The 14,299-nt window shown below is 39.4% G+C and overlaps 1 protein-coding gene across 15 annotated transcripts in view; it reads right to left on the minus strand.

Moving 5' to 3' along the window:
* Nucleotides 1-14,299, minus strand: part of ADAM22 (ADAM metallopeptidase domain 22) — a gene marked incomplete at its 3' end in the record, with an annotated part of 173,280 nt that overhangs the window by 66,347 nt on the left and 92,634 nt on the right. For all 15 annotated transcript variants that reach the window (XR_013814270.1, XR_013814271.1, XM_079785609.1 and 12 more), the window contains exons 5-6: nucleotides 8,948-9,030; nucleotides 1,373-1,436 (exon numbers count right to left, since the gene is read on the minus strand). Coding sequence is in view for 13 of the 15 variants with exons in the window: in XM_079785609.1 (XP_079641735.1) it covers nucleotides 1,373-1,436; nucleotides 8,948-9,030 (147 nt within the window). The remainder of the gene's footprint in view (nucleotides 1-1,372; nucleotides 1,437-8,947; nucleotides 9,031-14,299) is intronic.

The following is a 14,299-nucleotide window of genomic DNA, read 5'->3' on the forward strand; positions in this document are numbered from 1 at the left end:
CCCTGCCTCCCTTTTAGAGTCACAGAGCTTTGCTAGACAAAGCTAAAACACTTGCTTGTATTAGGGAACATGCTGACTGGTACAGCAGATGCCCAAATGGACCTTGCTCCAAAATTCAAGTCTCATGCAAAGTTCTATGAAAAGCCAACCGATAAAAAACCATATTTTGTCTAAGAAAAATTAATGAACATTCAAATAACTTTATCTGGCTTCATTCAATTACTAACATAAGAACTACCATAAGTATAGTTTTATGATATTAAAAGAAGAATGTCATAGATAGTCAAGTTTCATAATATAACCTTTTAAAAAAAATCACACGGTCAAGCAAAGTGACAGGAGAGCAGGCAGGGGAGACCAGAAAATAACATACAATACAGATAGTTTCCCAAACAAGATTATGGGGGGCAAAACAATGTGTTTCTTGAAAGTATTTGCCTAAGTGCTTGACCAATGTTCCATGATACAAGGAAGAATATCTGTGTGTACAGAGCTAGAATGGAAGTGGATTATGTTTCTCTCTAGTCTATAACATTAACTTAATCGTTTTCTAATTTGTGAGAGCAGAATTGAGAAAACTTAGATTTCTCTAAACTTCATCAGCACTGGGCTTTGAAGACAATGAGCAATAGAGAAAAATCTCAAATCTAGAAAAGAAAGGGAGGGTGGAAAATCACGTATCTGGCTTTGATCTGTTATAGAATAAATGTTTGTCCCCCTCTACCCCCCACCAATCCATATGTTGAAGCCTTAACTCCAAATGTGATTGCATTTGGAGTCAGGGCCTGTGAGGAAATGATAATTAAATGAAGTTGTAAGAGTGGGGCTCTTGTTCAATAGGGTTGTGCCCATATACGGAGAGGAAGAAACACCAGAGCTCCCTCTTTTTCTCTGCGACGTGAGGACATAGCAAGAAGGCATCTGTCTGCAACCCGAAGACAGAGCCCTCAACCAAGACACTGACCCTGCTGACACCTTGATCTTGGACTTCCAGTCACCAAAACTGTGAGAAAATAAATGTCTGTTGTTTAAGCCACCCAGTATTTTGTAATGACATCCTGAGCAGACTGAGACAGGTCATAGCACATTGTGGTGGAGAGAGAAACGGAAGCTTCAGAATACCGCTGAAGGAAAGGTTTTTCAGTTTAAAGGAGAGACAGATTTTTTTAAGAAGAAAAAGAATAAAAACCACTTGTGGTTTTGACATATCCAGTATTTATTTTAAATATATAAATAAAATATAAAATTTAAATGAAATGTAAAACTTAAATATATATATTTAAATAAAATAAAGCAGAGAGGGAAAAAAAAGAGGAAGAAAAAAAGCTCCCAGCATCAATGTTCACCTTTGCCACAACAGAGGAGCACTTACTTGGGAGGTGTCACTTTCTTCTGGCTCAATGAGATAGGTGTGGTTCCCATCATAGAACATCCCACTGTTAAGAACAAGAAAATAGTCAGTCATGGCTACCAACTCCTGTCTCAGAACAAAATCATTTTGAAATTGGCAGCAGCTAGAGGACCAGTTTACTTCGCAACACCACTTCCCAGTCCTACCTATCACTACCATCACATCACATACTACACACACACACACACACACACACACACACACACACACACACACACTGCTGAGAGGGGAAGGCCCCTTCGTCAGATTCCCCACAAGCAGCAGTGTCTCCTCAACTAGACTGTTCACCAGGCTCACAATTACCATTCTCTAGTTGTGGTCCATTATTCTGCTCTCCAATATATAATTCTAAAACTTTAATGTGCTAGTAAATATGCAAAACTTTCAGGACCTTCCTCATATTTCTGAATGGGGGCCCAGGAAGCTGCATTTTAGAAAACCCCATGTGATGCTGATGCAGGTTGCCAGGGACTCTACTCAGAACTGCCTACCTACCACACACATGGAAGATGCTATAGTGACAAGAGCTGACACCTTTCAACAACTTACCAGGAACCAAATATACTCGCTTACTACTCTTTTCCAAAAATTTAGGAGGGAGGCACAATGACTATCTTCATTTTACAAGTAAGGAAACCAAAGCCCAAAGAGACAAAGTAACTTGCCCAAATGACTTAATCAATGAGAGCCGAGGCAGGAATAGAGCTCAGGCAGATTGGTTCCTGAGCTGCTTACCCACCTTCATTATCATTCACTCATTGAACAAACATTTAGAAAGCACGTGCAATGCACTGCTCTAGGTGCTGAGGACACAGCACTGAACAAAACAGACCCCTTCCCTGCCCTCGTGGGGCTCATGTGCAGTCTAGGGAGGACAGAAACCATACATAATCACAACTAAATATATAGGACATGGTGGCAAATTCTAGGTAGGAAACTAAAGCAGGTTAAGGGCAATAAACCCCCTAGTAATGAAAAATGCCAGATGATTGGAGATAGAAACCAGAGACAGAAGATGGCTAATTTGCACAGAGGGTCAGAGCAAGGCTTCACAGAGACGATGCAGTTAAGCACAGGCCCGAGAGAAGTGGTGGGGCGAGCCATAAGGATATCTGTGCTGACAGCACTTCAGAACCAAGCCCCAAGGTAAGAGGATCTTGGCGTGTTCGGGACCATGGAGGATGCAGAGTGGCTGGCGTAGACTGGGTGAGGTCTGTACAATGAGGTCCGAGGGTTAGGTAGGCCCTTGGGGCCTTGGCTTTCACTCTGAGAGAGATGAGGAGCCACCGCAGGGTTCTCAGCAGAGGGGAAACACAATCTCCCCTTCAATTTCCGAATAACGGCTCCAAAAGCTGTGCAACAATCATCTTCAGGATGGCAAGGAGAGAAATGGGGAAAGTATTGCCATGACCCAGGTGAAAGAAAATGGTAGCTTAGATCATGGTGGTAATAATGCAAATAGTAAGACTTGGACAAATTCTGGCTATTTTTCCAAAGTAGAACCAATGGGATTTGTTCATGATTTCAGATGAAGTAGGGAGGAAAGAGTCATGTCAGTGAGGACACCAAGGTTTTGACCTGAGCAACTGGGAAAATGGAATTGCCACTTCATAAGGTGAAAAAAAAAGCGGTCGGAAGCACAGAATGGGGTTGGCAACGAGGAAGGAAGCAGGATGCAGGGAGCAAGGCGCAAATCTGGAGTTCAGTGTTGGACTTCTTAGTCTGGAGATGGCTACCAGCCAATTGAGAAATCGGGTGGAGGGCATTTTAAGCTGCAGATGGCCGTAACTCCCACTCAGAGAGACCCTGAGAGTCACTCCTTTTAGTGGAACATGGTCCTTCCACTGAGATCAAGCCCCTTATGAGCTGAAGGAATGCTCATATTACTCAGGCATCTAACAGGGGTGAAGCTGTCATCGTCTGCAGTCATTTTTCAGTGTAATGACTGCAAGACATCCAAGCTGTGAAACAGGGAACAGTATTTGTCTCTCATTGATGGCTTAGGGAAACCGGCTCTGCCACTATCCAGCTCCTTTCATTCCTGCCTTAACATCTTCCACATGTCCTCCACTCGCACAGATCCTTGAACTGCTATTCTCACATCTGTAAGGTTTTCAAACAAGAGTGCACTTTCTGAATTTGGATGACATTGTATTTGGAATTTAAAGTTAAACAGATGCCATTTATAATATATTACTGGCCATACAGGCCTAAGGAATCAGTGGGGGCGAGTCTTTTTGAAACAAATATGGCAGGAACCTGGCCAGATCCATGGAGAAAGTTACATAAAGCCATTCTCTTTATTGAAGTTCACATGGCAATACTGATTACGTTGCAAGCAGATTGTTTTGCTTAACTAGTACTGGGTGTTATTTTCTCTTGCATTAGGTTAACATCTAATGTGAAAACCAATTATTTTTACTGAGTTTAAACAGCATGATACACAGTGTAAAGAAAGCAGAGTCTGACACCATCTATTTCTGCAAGATTCTGGTTCCCTATATTACAATATGCTATTATTAAAAGTTCTTTAACAATTAAAAGCCATATGTGTTTTTATTTGCTTTGAGGCTTGGTAACTTTCTGTTATATTTATATAAATTTCAACAATACAGAACATGTTTGATAAAAACCTGCAACTAGGACTGAGTCATTATGAAACAACAGAACAAAAATTTTGAAAGGCTGCATCAAAAATTTTAAAGAAAACAGCCATTCTTACCAATTGCCACAAGAGGGCAATAAACTTACATTTGAGTCCACTCTTAAGCTACCCATAGTTACAGGATTTTGTCTTTTTCTTCTTTTAAATACAAATCCCTTTAATAAAGTATATCAGTGGCAACTTTATTTTAAAATAAGTATATTGTTAAAAAACATACAAAAGCATTGTTATAATTATTAAGAAAGATTTGAGACTGCTGTTCCCTCTGCAGAATTGCTATACACAGATGCAAAATGACCAAAGGCCAATGTAATACTGAATCTCAAGTATGTGGCATGGCCATCATTTGCCACAATTTCTTCATTTTGAAGCTGCCCCTCTGTGTGTACTAGATCTCTTTCAATCCACTGCTCAAAACTGTCTGGCTCCTTAGATGTGCTCTTTTCAATTCACAAGGTCAGTACTAACAGTGTAAATAAACAAAACATATAAAGTATTAATTATTGAACTGATTCTTTGTCATTGTTCCTATATTCCTTTTATCTTCTGAGACTGTCAGGATTTGGTGGGAATGCATGAAGAACTGGGATTAGGAACACCATCTTCTGAAAATCATTTATTCTTTTTCTATATGTCCCTATGGTGAAATGCAATCTTGTGTCACTATAATCTTACAAATGTTTGCAAACATACAACACAGCTTTGGAGCCTTTTTGAATTTGGTATCATCCAGATTTTTTTGTATATTGGTATTAATAATAGTAATAGTATTAGTAGTCTTGGTCATAAATCTTTATCTTTTTTTATTGTTTAAAGTATTACAAATAGTAGTACATGTGTTTCCTTTTATCCCCATTGACCTCCCTCCAGCCTCCCCCACCCCCTGGCACATGCCCTCACCCCCCTAGTGTCTGTGTCCATTGGTTATGCTTATATGCATGCATACAACATCAAACATATCAGGACCAAAATATTACCCATTAGTCCTTTGAATTTGAAAAAAAAAAAGTGCTGTTGCAGGTTCTTTATGTAAAAGACATGAATCTGAATGTGATTATTTTCCCTTTTATGTTCTTCAACTGAATTAAATAAATGCAGGAAAATGAAAAAAATCTCAATATGTATTTTATAAAAGATGAATTATGGATGAAATAACATACCTCATATCTAATTGCTGCAATTGAGACAACATAAATAATTTAATATTTAGTAATATCCACCCCAAATATTTCTGTCAGAAATTTCTGTTCAGAAAGTAAAATCAGGATGAGAAGTAAAAATAACAAAAAGGAACTGGAGAAAATTTTCCCCACACGCTTATAAAAGTCTAAAAAGTCTAAGAATGCCAAAACATGCTTGTCCACAATCCTGACAGTGCTCCTAGACTAAGGTGACCAGATTTTAACATTGGTAAAGCGGGACACCATTGACGGGGGGGGCGAGGGGGGGGGAGCGGGGGGGGGCAGTTCTTGATTAAAAATTTGGTCTATATGGAGCAACAAAAATTTTCACAGAACGCAAAAATAGTATTGTCATATATTTTTTAAAATTTCAACATAAGTACAATTTACAAATATAATAAATAAAAAATTATGTATAGTATTATTTTATTCTTTGGCATATTTCTCATTTGAGTGAATTTTTTTTAGTAGATTGCTGTCGTTGTTTAAAAGGTCATGAATTTGCCGTAACGTAAGTCGTAAGTGTCACTTTCAAGGCCGGCACTAGACTTTTTGCCGCCACTATAAAATATAAATAATATGAGTACTGTCTGCTAAATTCAAGAAAATTTATGTATTTATGAAATAAATAAATAAATTACTTACCTAAATTATCTGAATAGCTGATTTGTAATGACATCACTTGTTTAGCTAGCTTACTAGCACTCAGTATGATGTGTATCGTCTGAGAGACAGTTACAAAATGTTTTCGTGGTTGCCAATCCCAAAAAATGCTATTGCTCATTAAGTCCAAACAATGGTGGTCGAATTCTAACAACTGATCAACAATGCGAACTTTGATAAGCAGTTCTCGATAAGCAGTTCTCAACAATTATTTGTTATTATTAAAGTTTAACATTATAAAATTAACAAAAATAATATAAAACTCATATCCTGGCTAAATAGCCACATGGCCGCCGAAAACCGTATATTCCCTTCCTGTTCTCCCGCCGTTCCCTAGCTTGTCGTGCATTCTTTCCAAAAATCGGGACTTTTTTAAAATGCCGCGGGACGCGGGACAAATTGTTAAAAATCGGGACTGTCCCACCAAAAGCGGGACGTCTGGTCACCTTATCCTAGACACACAGTGGGTTTTCTGTGTGTTTTTGTGTAGTTTTAAATGAAAAGGTTTCTAAAGGTAACTAAGTTTTACATAGGTAAAACAACTGAAGTAGACTCTGAGTCCGGCGCCTGATCTAGTCACAAAAAAGTCCTTCAAGTTACTTTTCCATCCTCCTTCAAATGACTAGGTAGGCTTAGAGAAAGCTATGGGTCTTAGTTTGTCAGCTCTTGGAGCCCTCAGGAGGCGATAATACCTTCTCTCTGGTTTTTACAGTATTTGTGCCCATTTGGAAAACTAGAAGGCAAACTGGAATAAGAACTAGGCATGATGCTTGCAAGGTGACTTTGGGTTGGGATTTTAAGAGGAACGGAGAGGGAAAAAGACTTATTTTTTATATCTCGCTCCTACAACATCCATTTGCTGTCACAAGTGCCAACAGGCCTGGTGTACTAATCTGAGCTGACAGCTGTACTCATCTTGGGATCAGTCCAATTTTACTGCTAAAGGCAACTTCAATATTTCTTCTTCCAGATAAGAAAACCCAAGCTCACATGTTAGACATGCATTCATGTTTGTAAATGACTCTTTACTCAAAGAATTTATTTAAAATAAGGGAAATTGTCTTTTAGAAGAAGGAATAAGCAAAGAGAAGTCCTCCACACTGTAGGGCATGGGGCCTCTTTTCTCTGGCCGTGTAACTGATCCTCCCCCTCTCCTTTCTGCCTCTCACATACCTACTGCAGAGCCGGATTGAGGCAGGCTAGCTACAGTTCACGGACTTTCCCATTAGATCTCTTTCCTTGCCTTTTTTAAGACCTGTCAATCCAACCCCTCTCTTTTTTTAAAAAATATATTTTATTGATTTTTTACAGAGAGAAAGAGAGAGGGATAGAGAGTTAGAAACATTGATGAGAGAGAAACATCTATCAGCTGCCTCTTGCACACCCCCTATTGGGGATGTGCCTGCAACCAAGGTACATGCCCTTGAAGGGAATCGAACCTGGGACCCTTGAGTCCGCAGGCCGACGCTCTATCCACTGAGCCAAACCGGTTTCGGCCCAACCCCTCTCTTGGAAGATTCTATCAAACCCTGTTAAGGGGCCTACACCACCTTCCTCAGAGACATTTCTCTGGAGCCCTCATTCTTTTTTTCTTTTATGAGATTTGCCCCAGGGCAAGCGGCCCTCCCAGTCTGCCTGAGCCACTGCTCAGGAGCCACTTCTTCATCTTCTTCTTCTTTTTTATTTTTTTTTTAAATATATTTTTATTGATTTCAGAGGGAGGAGGGAAGGGAGAGTAAGAGAGAAAGACATCAATAATAAGAGAGTATCATCTATTGGCTGCCTCCTGCAGGCCCCCTACTGGGGACTAAAGGGGATACAGCCCACAACCTGGACATATACCCTGACCAGGAATCGAACCATGACCTCCTGGTTCATAGGTCCACACTCAACCACCGAGCCACACGGGCCCGGTAAGAGCCTTCATTCTTTATCGCCCACTCTCAGCTTGCATCTTTCTCGTTTTTTCTGTTGTTTTTTTTTTACTTTCTCTCAAAGAAACAAATACACCTATCATATTCCATAGTAGGATGCTGAGCTACAATTAGCTTCCCCCTTAGACTGAGCTCCTGGGGGGCCAGCCTCATGTCCTAATCGCCTCAATACTCCTGGACACTCAATAACTGCTGGTTAGAGAAAAAAGCTACATCCCTAACTTGGTAACAGACAGGAAGTTTTTTAAAGTTACCAAACAAAAATTTAACAAAACTGAATTAAAGTGCTGGCTTTTTCTGTGCCCTCTCCCCCCAACAAAAGTAAACAAGTCAGAAGGACCTGAGATGATTTAGCTCAGATAGAATGCTGCGGAATGACACAGTGGCTTTGTAAGGGGTTACAAACAAGTGACAGATGGCCACCTGTGCATCACCATCACCGACAGGACAGAGGAAGTAGATGTATTCCCATGCTAAACATCAGCAGACATTCTTTGATAATGAGCTTTACAAGAAAGGAAGCAAGGCCCCGAGGAAGGATGAACTCGGATCCTTGGAGATTTCTAAGAACAGGCAGAACCTCCCACCGGTTTGCAGTGGGTTAGGTGGGATTTTAGCTGAAACAAAAACAAAAAAAGCTGAAACACATGAGCTCTTGAGGTCACTTGCAGCCTTTTCTCTTTGCTCGAGGAGTCAAGAGTTCCCATCTACTGAAATGTCCATTATCCTACAAAAATGTAAAAACTGACACCAAAGAGAAGTGAAAGCAGAACCGGTACCCAGAGTCAAAACATCCACAGAAACAGAGACCAAAATTACCCAAACCGCTTCTGGCTCAACTTGGACGAAACTAGAAAAATGCTTCAAACATCTCTATAAGGTATCATATTATAATTCCAAAGCCCCAGGTTTCTGCAACTCTAATTTTAAAGTATGTTTGGCTTATAAACCACAGAAGAGAAACGATCAGATCCGTCCCTGATTTCAAATGATTTCTTCACATAAAAGAGGGATTTTGATTACAACGCCTTAAAAATAAAGAAAACAAGTGATTGAACGCATGGGGAGCACACACAGAAATTTGGACACTTACTGAAGTCCATGGCATGTTGACAATGCAACAAATGAGGCCGGGTTTCCTCGGATATGGCCCTGGTAGTAACAGTGCTCTCCTCCCTAGAAAACAGAAACAGAGGATGTAAGCCTTTGCCAGCACAAGGAGAGTCCGCCATCCCTGCCCAGGTTTCTGCCACGCTGCGCTTCCATTTGTAAGGCTCTGCACAGGATTTCATTATGCAGATCAGTATTATCACACCATTTCTAACCAAATTAGTCACAAACGCTCCTAGTGAGCTGACTCCAAATGTGATGATCGAAGGAACAAGAAGCAGATACTGAAATACACTCGTGGCTCTTGCACCAGAATAAGTTCAGTCATCGATTTCCCCCGTCCTGAGAAACTCAACCGGCAGCAGCAGCAGCAAGTGGATACTTTCACATAAAGCTCAGTGAAAAGGCATACAAATCATTTGAGAGTCACTAAATTAAACTGACGGAGGAGGATGCCTAATTTTACATTGTTTCTATCAAGACTTGACAAGTTTATACTATTCTTTTCTCCAACCAGGAATGGCTCTACTGGTAAGCAGTCTAGGTTAGGGTTTGAAATGGAGAAGTTTCTTCTAGCAGCCAGTTATAGGAACTAACTGCCACTGAGAGACTCATTTCCTCGGATGAAATGTTCCTGGAAAACCTCACAGGGTAAATCCTCTGCCAGCTCTGGGTGATGCCTCAATTTGTAAATACTTGCTCCTTGTGTGGGCGGGAAACCGGTAGCATTGACATCCCTGGGAGCTTGCGAGAAATGCAGAAGCTCAGGCCCACTCCTGCTCTACTGTATCACCATCGGCACGTTAACAAGGTCCCTATGTGGCTGATTCATACGCACATTCAAGTCTGAGAAGCATTGCCCTAAACGGTCCTTCCCATCCCCCCACCCATCTCTTACTTCTTCAGAAGCTGTAACTTTTAATTAAACTGACCCATTGAGACATGAAAGACTGAAAAAGGACAGACTAATAGACTGGGTGGCTTAAAGAAGCAAATGTTACCTACTTCCCAGTCTGGCTTAAGGACGGACCCCACTTAAACTATTCAGTGCTGGACAAGTGGAGGGGAGAGGACAGGAAGACATGATGATATCACAAGGCTAAAGACATTTTCTTCCCTGGAATCCCAAGGCAGGCAGGGATTCTCTTTGCGACTGCTGCTCCTACTGAGATAATACCACAGGAGAGAGTGAACCTCAGTTAGGATTAGAGGATAGAGAGCAAATAAAATGATTCGCCGTGCAATCCCGACCCTGGGACACCCCCAATTCCCAAGGCAGCCATTGAGCATGATGCACCAGGATTATGGCTGGGTTTGATGGAGGATAAGATAGGGTGGTACTTCACACGTGGGTCTGACAGGGGTGGCACTCAGAAGGCCACAGATGTCAGGATAGAAACAAACCTGGGCACTGACTTCCTAGGTAGGGTTGGTTTGGCGTAGCTGTTAACAGTGTGAGCTGTGTAATCTCAAACAAATGACAGGACCTGCCGGTGTCATCTGTCAAACAGTAATACTCCCATAGGGTTGTTCAGATGTTTAAAGAGCTGATAATCATAAGACGCTTAGAATAATGGCTTGTTACTCAGTACACACTCAATAAAGGTTTGCTGCTATCAGAATTACTTGGTGTCAGCTATTGTCCGACTCAATTTACATACGCAATCACTTTGAATCCTCACATCAATCCTACAATATTGTTATCTCTAGTCTATATAGGAGGTCACAATCTCTGTGAGCCAAGGTTGGCCACCTGGGAAGTTGCCAAGTAGGGATGCAGACTTTGTGTGAACCTGTGAATTCAAGGCCAGGGTCATTGTCCCTACACTACTGATGAGTTGGACATAAAACCTGTGGGTTATGTCGTGCAAATCTAAGCTTTCCTTTATACTGATTCTTTTAAAATTTATTTTTTGAGTGGGGCTGGGGATAAATGTAATAGAATTTTAAACATCTTCTGTTGGGGCTGTTGTACCAAGAACTGTCCATAAGATGAGATTCTAACTGAATGAGAGGTGTTTATGTTTCAAAAAAAACCCTTCACTTCCTGGACACCTCTGATTGGATCAGAAATTAACACTCTAGCTACCTATTGGCCAAACACAAAAGGCCTACCATCAATGAGGTGATCTGAACAGAGACTCTTATCTAAAAGGGTAGGTCTAACACAAACAGTAAATATGAAGATAGCAGAAACAAAGAGAAATAGAAAAAGTTGACAAGTCACTGTATGTGGGGAAAATGTGTCAGAGGCAAAAACATGTAAGAAATGTTTTATAAATTACAAAAGTTTTCCTTAAAATATCAACTCTGGAAACATGTTATAGTAAATCAGAAAAAGGATGAAAAATTCATGTTTTAAAACCATATTTCATTATCTTAGGGTTAAATAGATGATTAGATCATGGAAAGCCATCTTTCACTAATTTCTGGTTATGAAAACAGGAGTCAATCCAAAAACAGCATATGCTCAGGACCCATCTGCACAAAAGCCTAACGCTGCAAATGAAGTGAAGAGATCAATATGGTTGCTTCATTATTGAATGTTTCCATGACACTTCAAGGGAAGCATAAACATCCAGGGGGTGGGGGGAGGGAAATCTTCTCAATTTGGGCCATTATAATACCACTTTTGAGGCTCTCCTATATATGTAATTTGTGGTATATGTAATTTTTCTAAACAATGGTGGAAATTAATTTTTGTGTTGTGATCTTTTTCAGGGATCATTCACCATAAGTCGATAATTATTTAAACTAAGAACAAAAGTAATGGAGCTGTTTCCCCCCTTTAACATGCCTGAAATTTTTTTAGTGCAGAATAAAGGCTTTAATGTTGAAAGGCTTCTTTAATTATATAAACATATTTAAAAGTTATTAAAATAAATTTAATATTTTTTATTTTTAACAATTATCCATTATTCAAAAAACAGTAAATACTTATAAAAAAATTCTAAGCATTCAGGAGGTATGTGGTACAGAAGAATTAAAAATATCCCCTTCATACATATTGCCCAGGCTGCAGTTGCTTCCTTAAAGGTAAACATTTTTGACAGATTTTGAGCACGGTCAGGAATAGTCTATGCGCATTTAAGTAAATGTGTATATACATAAATACACAGATATCCTCTTCAAAGCACAAATAGATTCACACTATGCACACTGTTCTGCCACTTCATTTTTTTCCTCCAGGTAATCTTGACATCTTTCTATATTGATACCTCATTTTTTCGGTGAAGACATAATATTTCATTACAGGAGTGAACAATAGTTCATTTAAACAATCCTGTACTAATGGAAATTTAGATTATCTCTATTTTTTGCTGTCATAAACAATACTGTGACAAACTTGTTTTCATATATTTTTGTGCACTTCCATCAGCACATATTGGGTAGATTTCTAGATGTGGACCTGGTAGGTCAAAGAATATGTGCGTTGAACATTTTAATAGGTATTTTAAGGGACAAGTATAATTATATTTCTTTGTGCTTACATCTGTTTTTTAAAAAAATGTACATTTGAAAATAATAAGCTGTATTTTATTAAAAATTATATATTTCTTTTCAAAAATATTTTTATTGATTTCAGAGAGGGAGGAGGAGAGAGAAATAGAAACATCAATGCTGAGAGAGAATCACTGATTAGCTGCTTCCTGCATCCCCCACACTGGGGATTGAGCCTACAACACAGGCCTGGGCCCTGACCAGAAATTGAACCGTGACCTCCTGGTTCATAGGTTGACACTCAACCACTGAGTCACACCAGCTGGACAAAAGTTGACTATTTCTATAGATTACTACTTAAGCCAAGGCTTATTGATTATAAAGGTTCTCCATATTTTCATATGACTTTCTTGAGGAACCAATGCTTTATGCTAGTAGGTATTATATATGATAATCTAAGATAGGTGTTGTAGAAAAAGAGAAAAGCCAGCACATCCTCATAGAGTTCAGCTCTTTATCTGACTGCCAGTCACAGCTTTTTCCTTACTGTCTCTCTTGTTCCAGAAATAAATCTATTGTCCTTGAAACGTTCTTCATACTTCTTGATTTAATAACATCATTATAACAGTACCAATGTTTTTTTTAGCTAATTAGATATAGTTATAGCTAAAAAAAATTACCCACCTCTATAAAAATGAACCATATGATAATGATAGTTCATATGTCTATTGGTTTCTCTCCCCAGTGGACAAAAAGCATTTTTTAATCTGTCCAGATGATTCCAATATGCTGCCATGATTCAGAAGCTACACACCTTTGCAGGAACTTAAGCCCTGCCCCTGAATTCTATTGCACACTTGGTTCCTCCCAAGCGTGTGCACTGCTCAGACTTATGTTATGGCTGTATGGCCGAAGTCTGTTCTACCAGGTGCTTGCCTACAATAACCTCTTCCCAGTTTCCTCTTAAGTGGCACTGACATGAGAGAACTGTCTTCTTCTTACCCTTCCTTTTCCCTCCTACTAATGAGAAATGGCTTTTTCAGGCATTACTGAGTCAGCAAATTATGAGTCTCTGAAGGGCCAGTTGCATCAAGGAAATTCCTTGGCAAAGCTAACTCTTATGTTGGAGAGGATCCACAAATCCGCCTTGGTTAAAATTCATAACCTGGGATTATACAGAATCAGATTGGATTCATTCAAGGGACATAGGCCAAATATCTGCTCAGGTACAAAGTGTAAGGGTCTCTGACTCTAAGCAAAGTAAAAAAGAAAACAATATTATCTCATTTCACAGTAAATTAAATAAAGCTGTCCCATGGTGGTTCCTAATTGCCAATAATCCATGTATCTATACTACTGCATGTCAAAAGTCTTTACCAATTAATGCCAAAATAAGAAAAACAAGTATAATATAGTCAACTTTTCATAAAGCTAAATGTACTTAATTTTACATAACTGTCCTTTGTTTTGAGATTAGTTCCTTCCTTCTCTTTGATTATTAAAATTATAAGATTTTTAATAGACTTTCTATTTTGGAATAATTTTAGATTCACAGAAAAGTTGCAAAAATTAGGAGATTTGTTAACAGTGAGCCTCCATTCCCACATTTCCATATTCCTGCAGGACAAAAATCAGCTGAAGATGAATAAGACACACACTGCCGGTTTTATCACAGCTAGCCTGTCTCTCATTTGTACTCCTGTTGATGCCTTTGGACATTTGTGTTTGCCACCCATTTCATGGTATAAGTATTCAAGCAGCATCAAAATTATCAGCTCATCATCATCTAAAGCTATGTCACTGAAATCTCTGCACTATGTTAATATTCACTGGTAAACATTAGGATCTTGTGTTACAGCCATCGATCAAAAACATTTTAAAAATTAAAAGGAGA

Source organism: Cnephaeus nilssonii (assembly GCF_951640355.1).
Source record: "Cnephaeus nilssonii genome assembly, chromosome: 12".
NCBI classification, from domain to species: Eukaryota; Metazoa; Chordata; class Mammalia; order Chiroptera; family Vespertilionidae; genus Cnephaeus; species Cnephaeus nilssonii.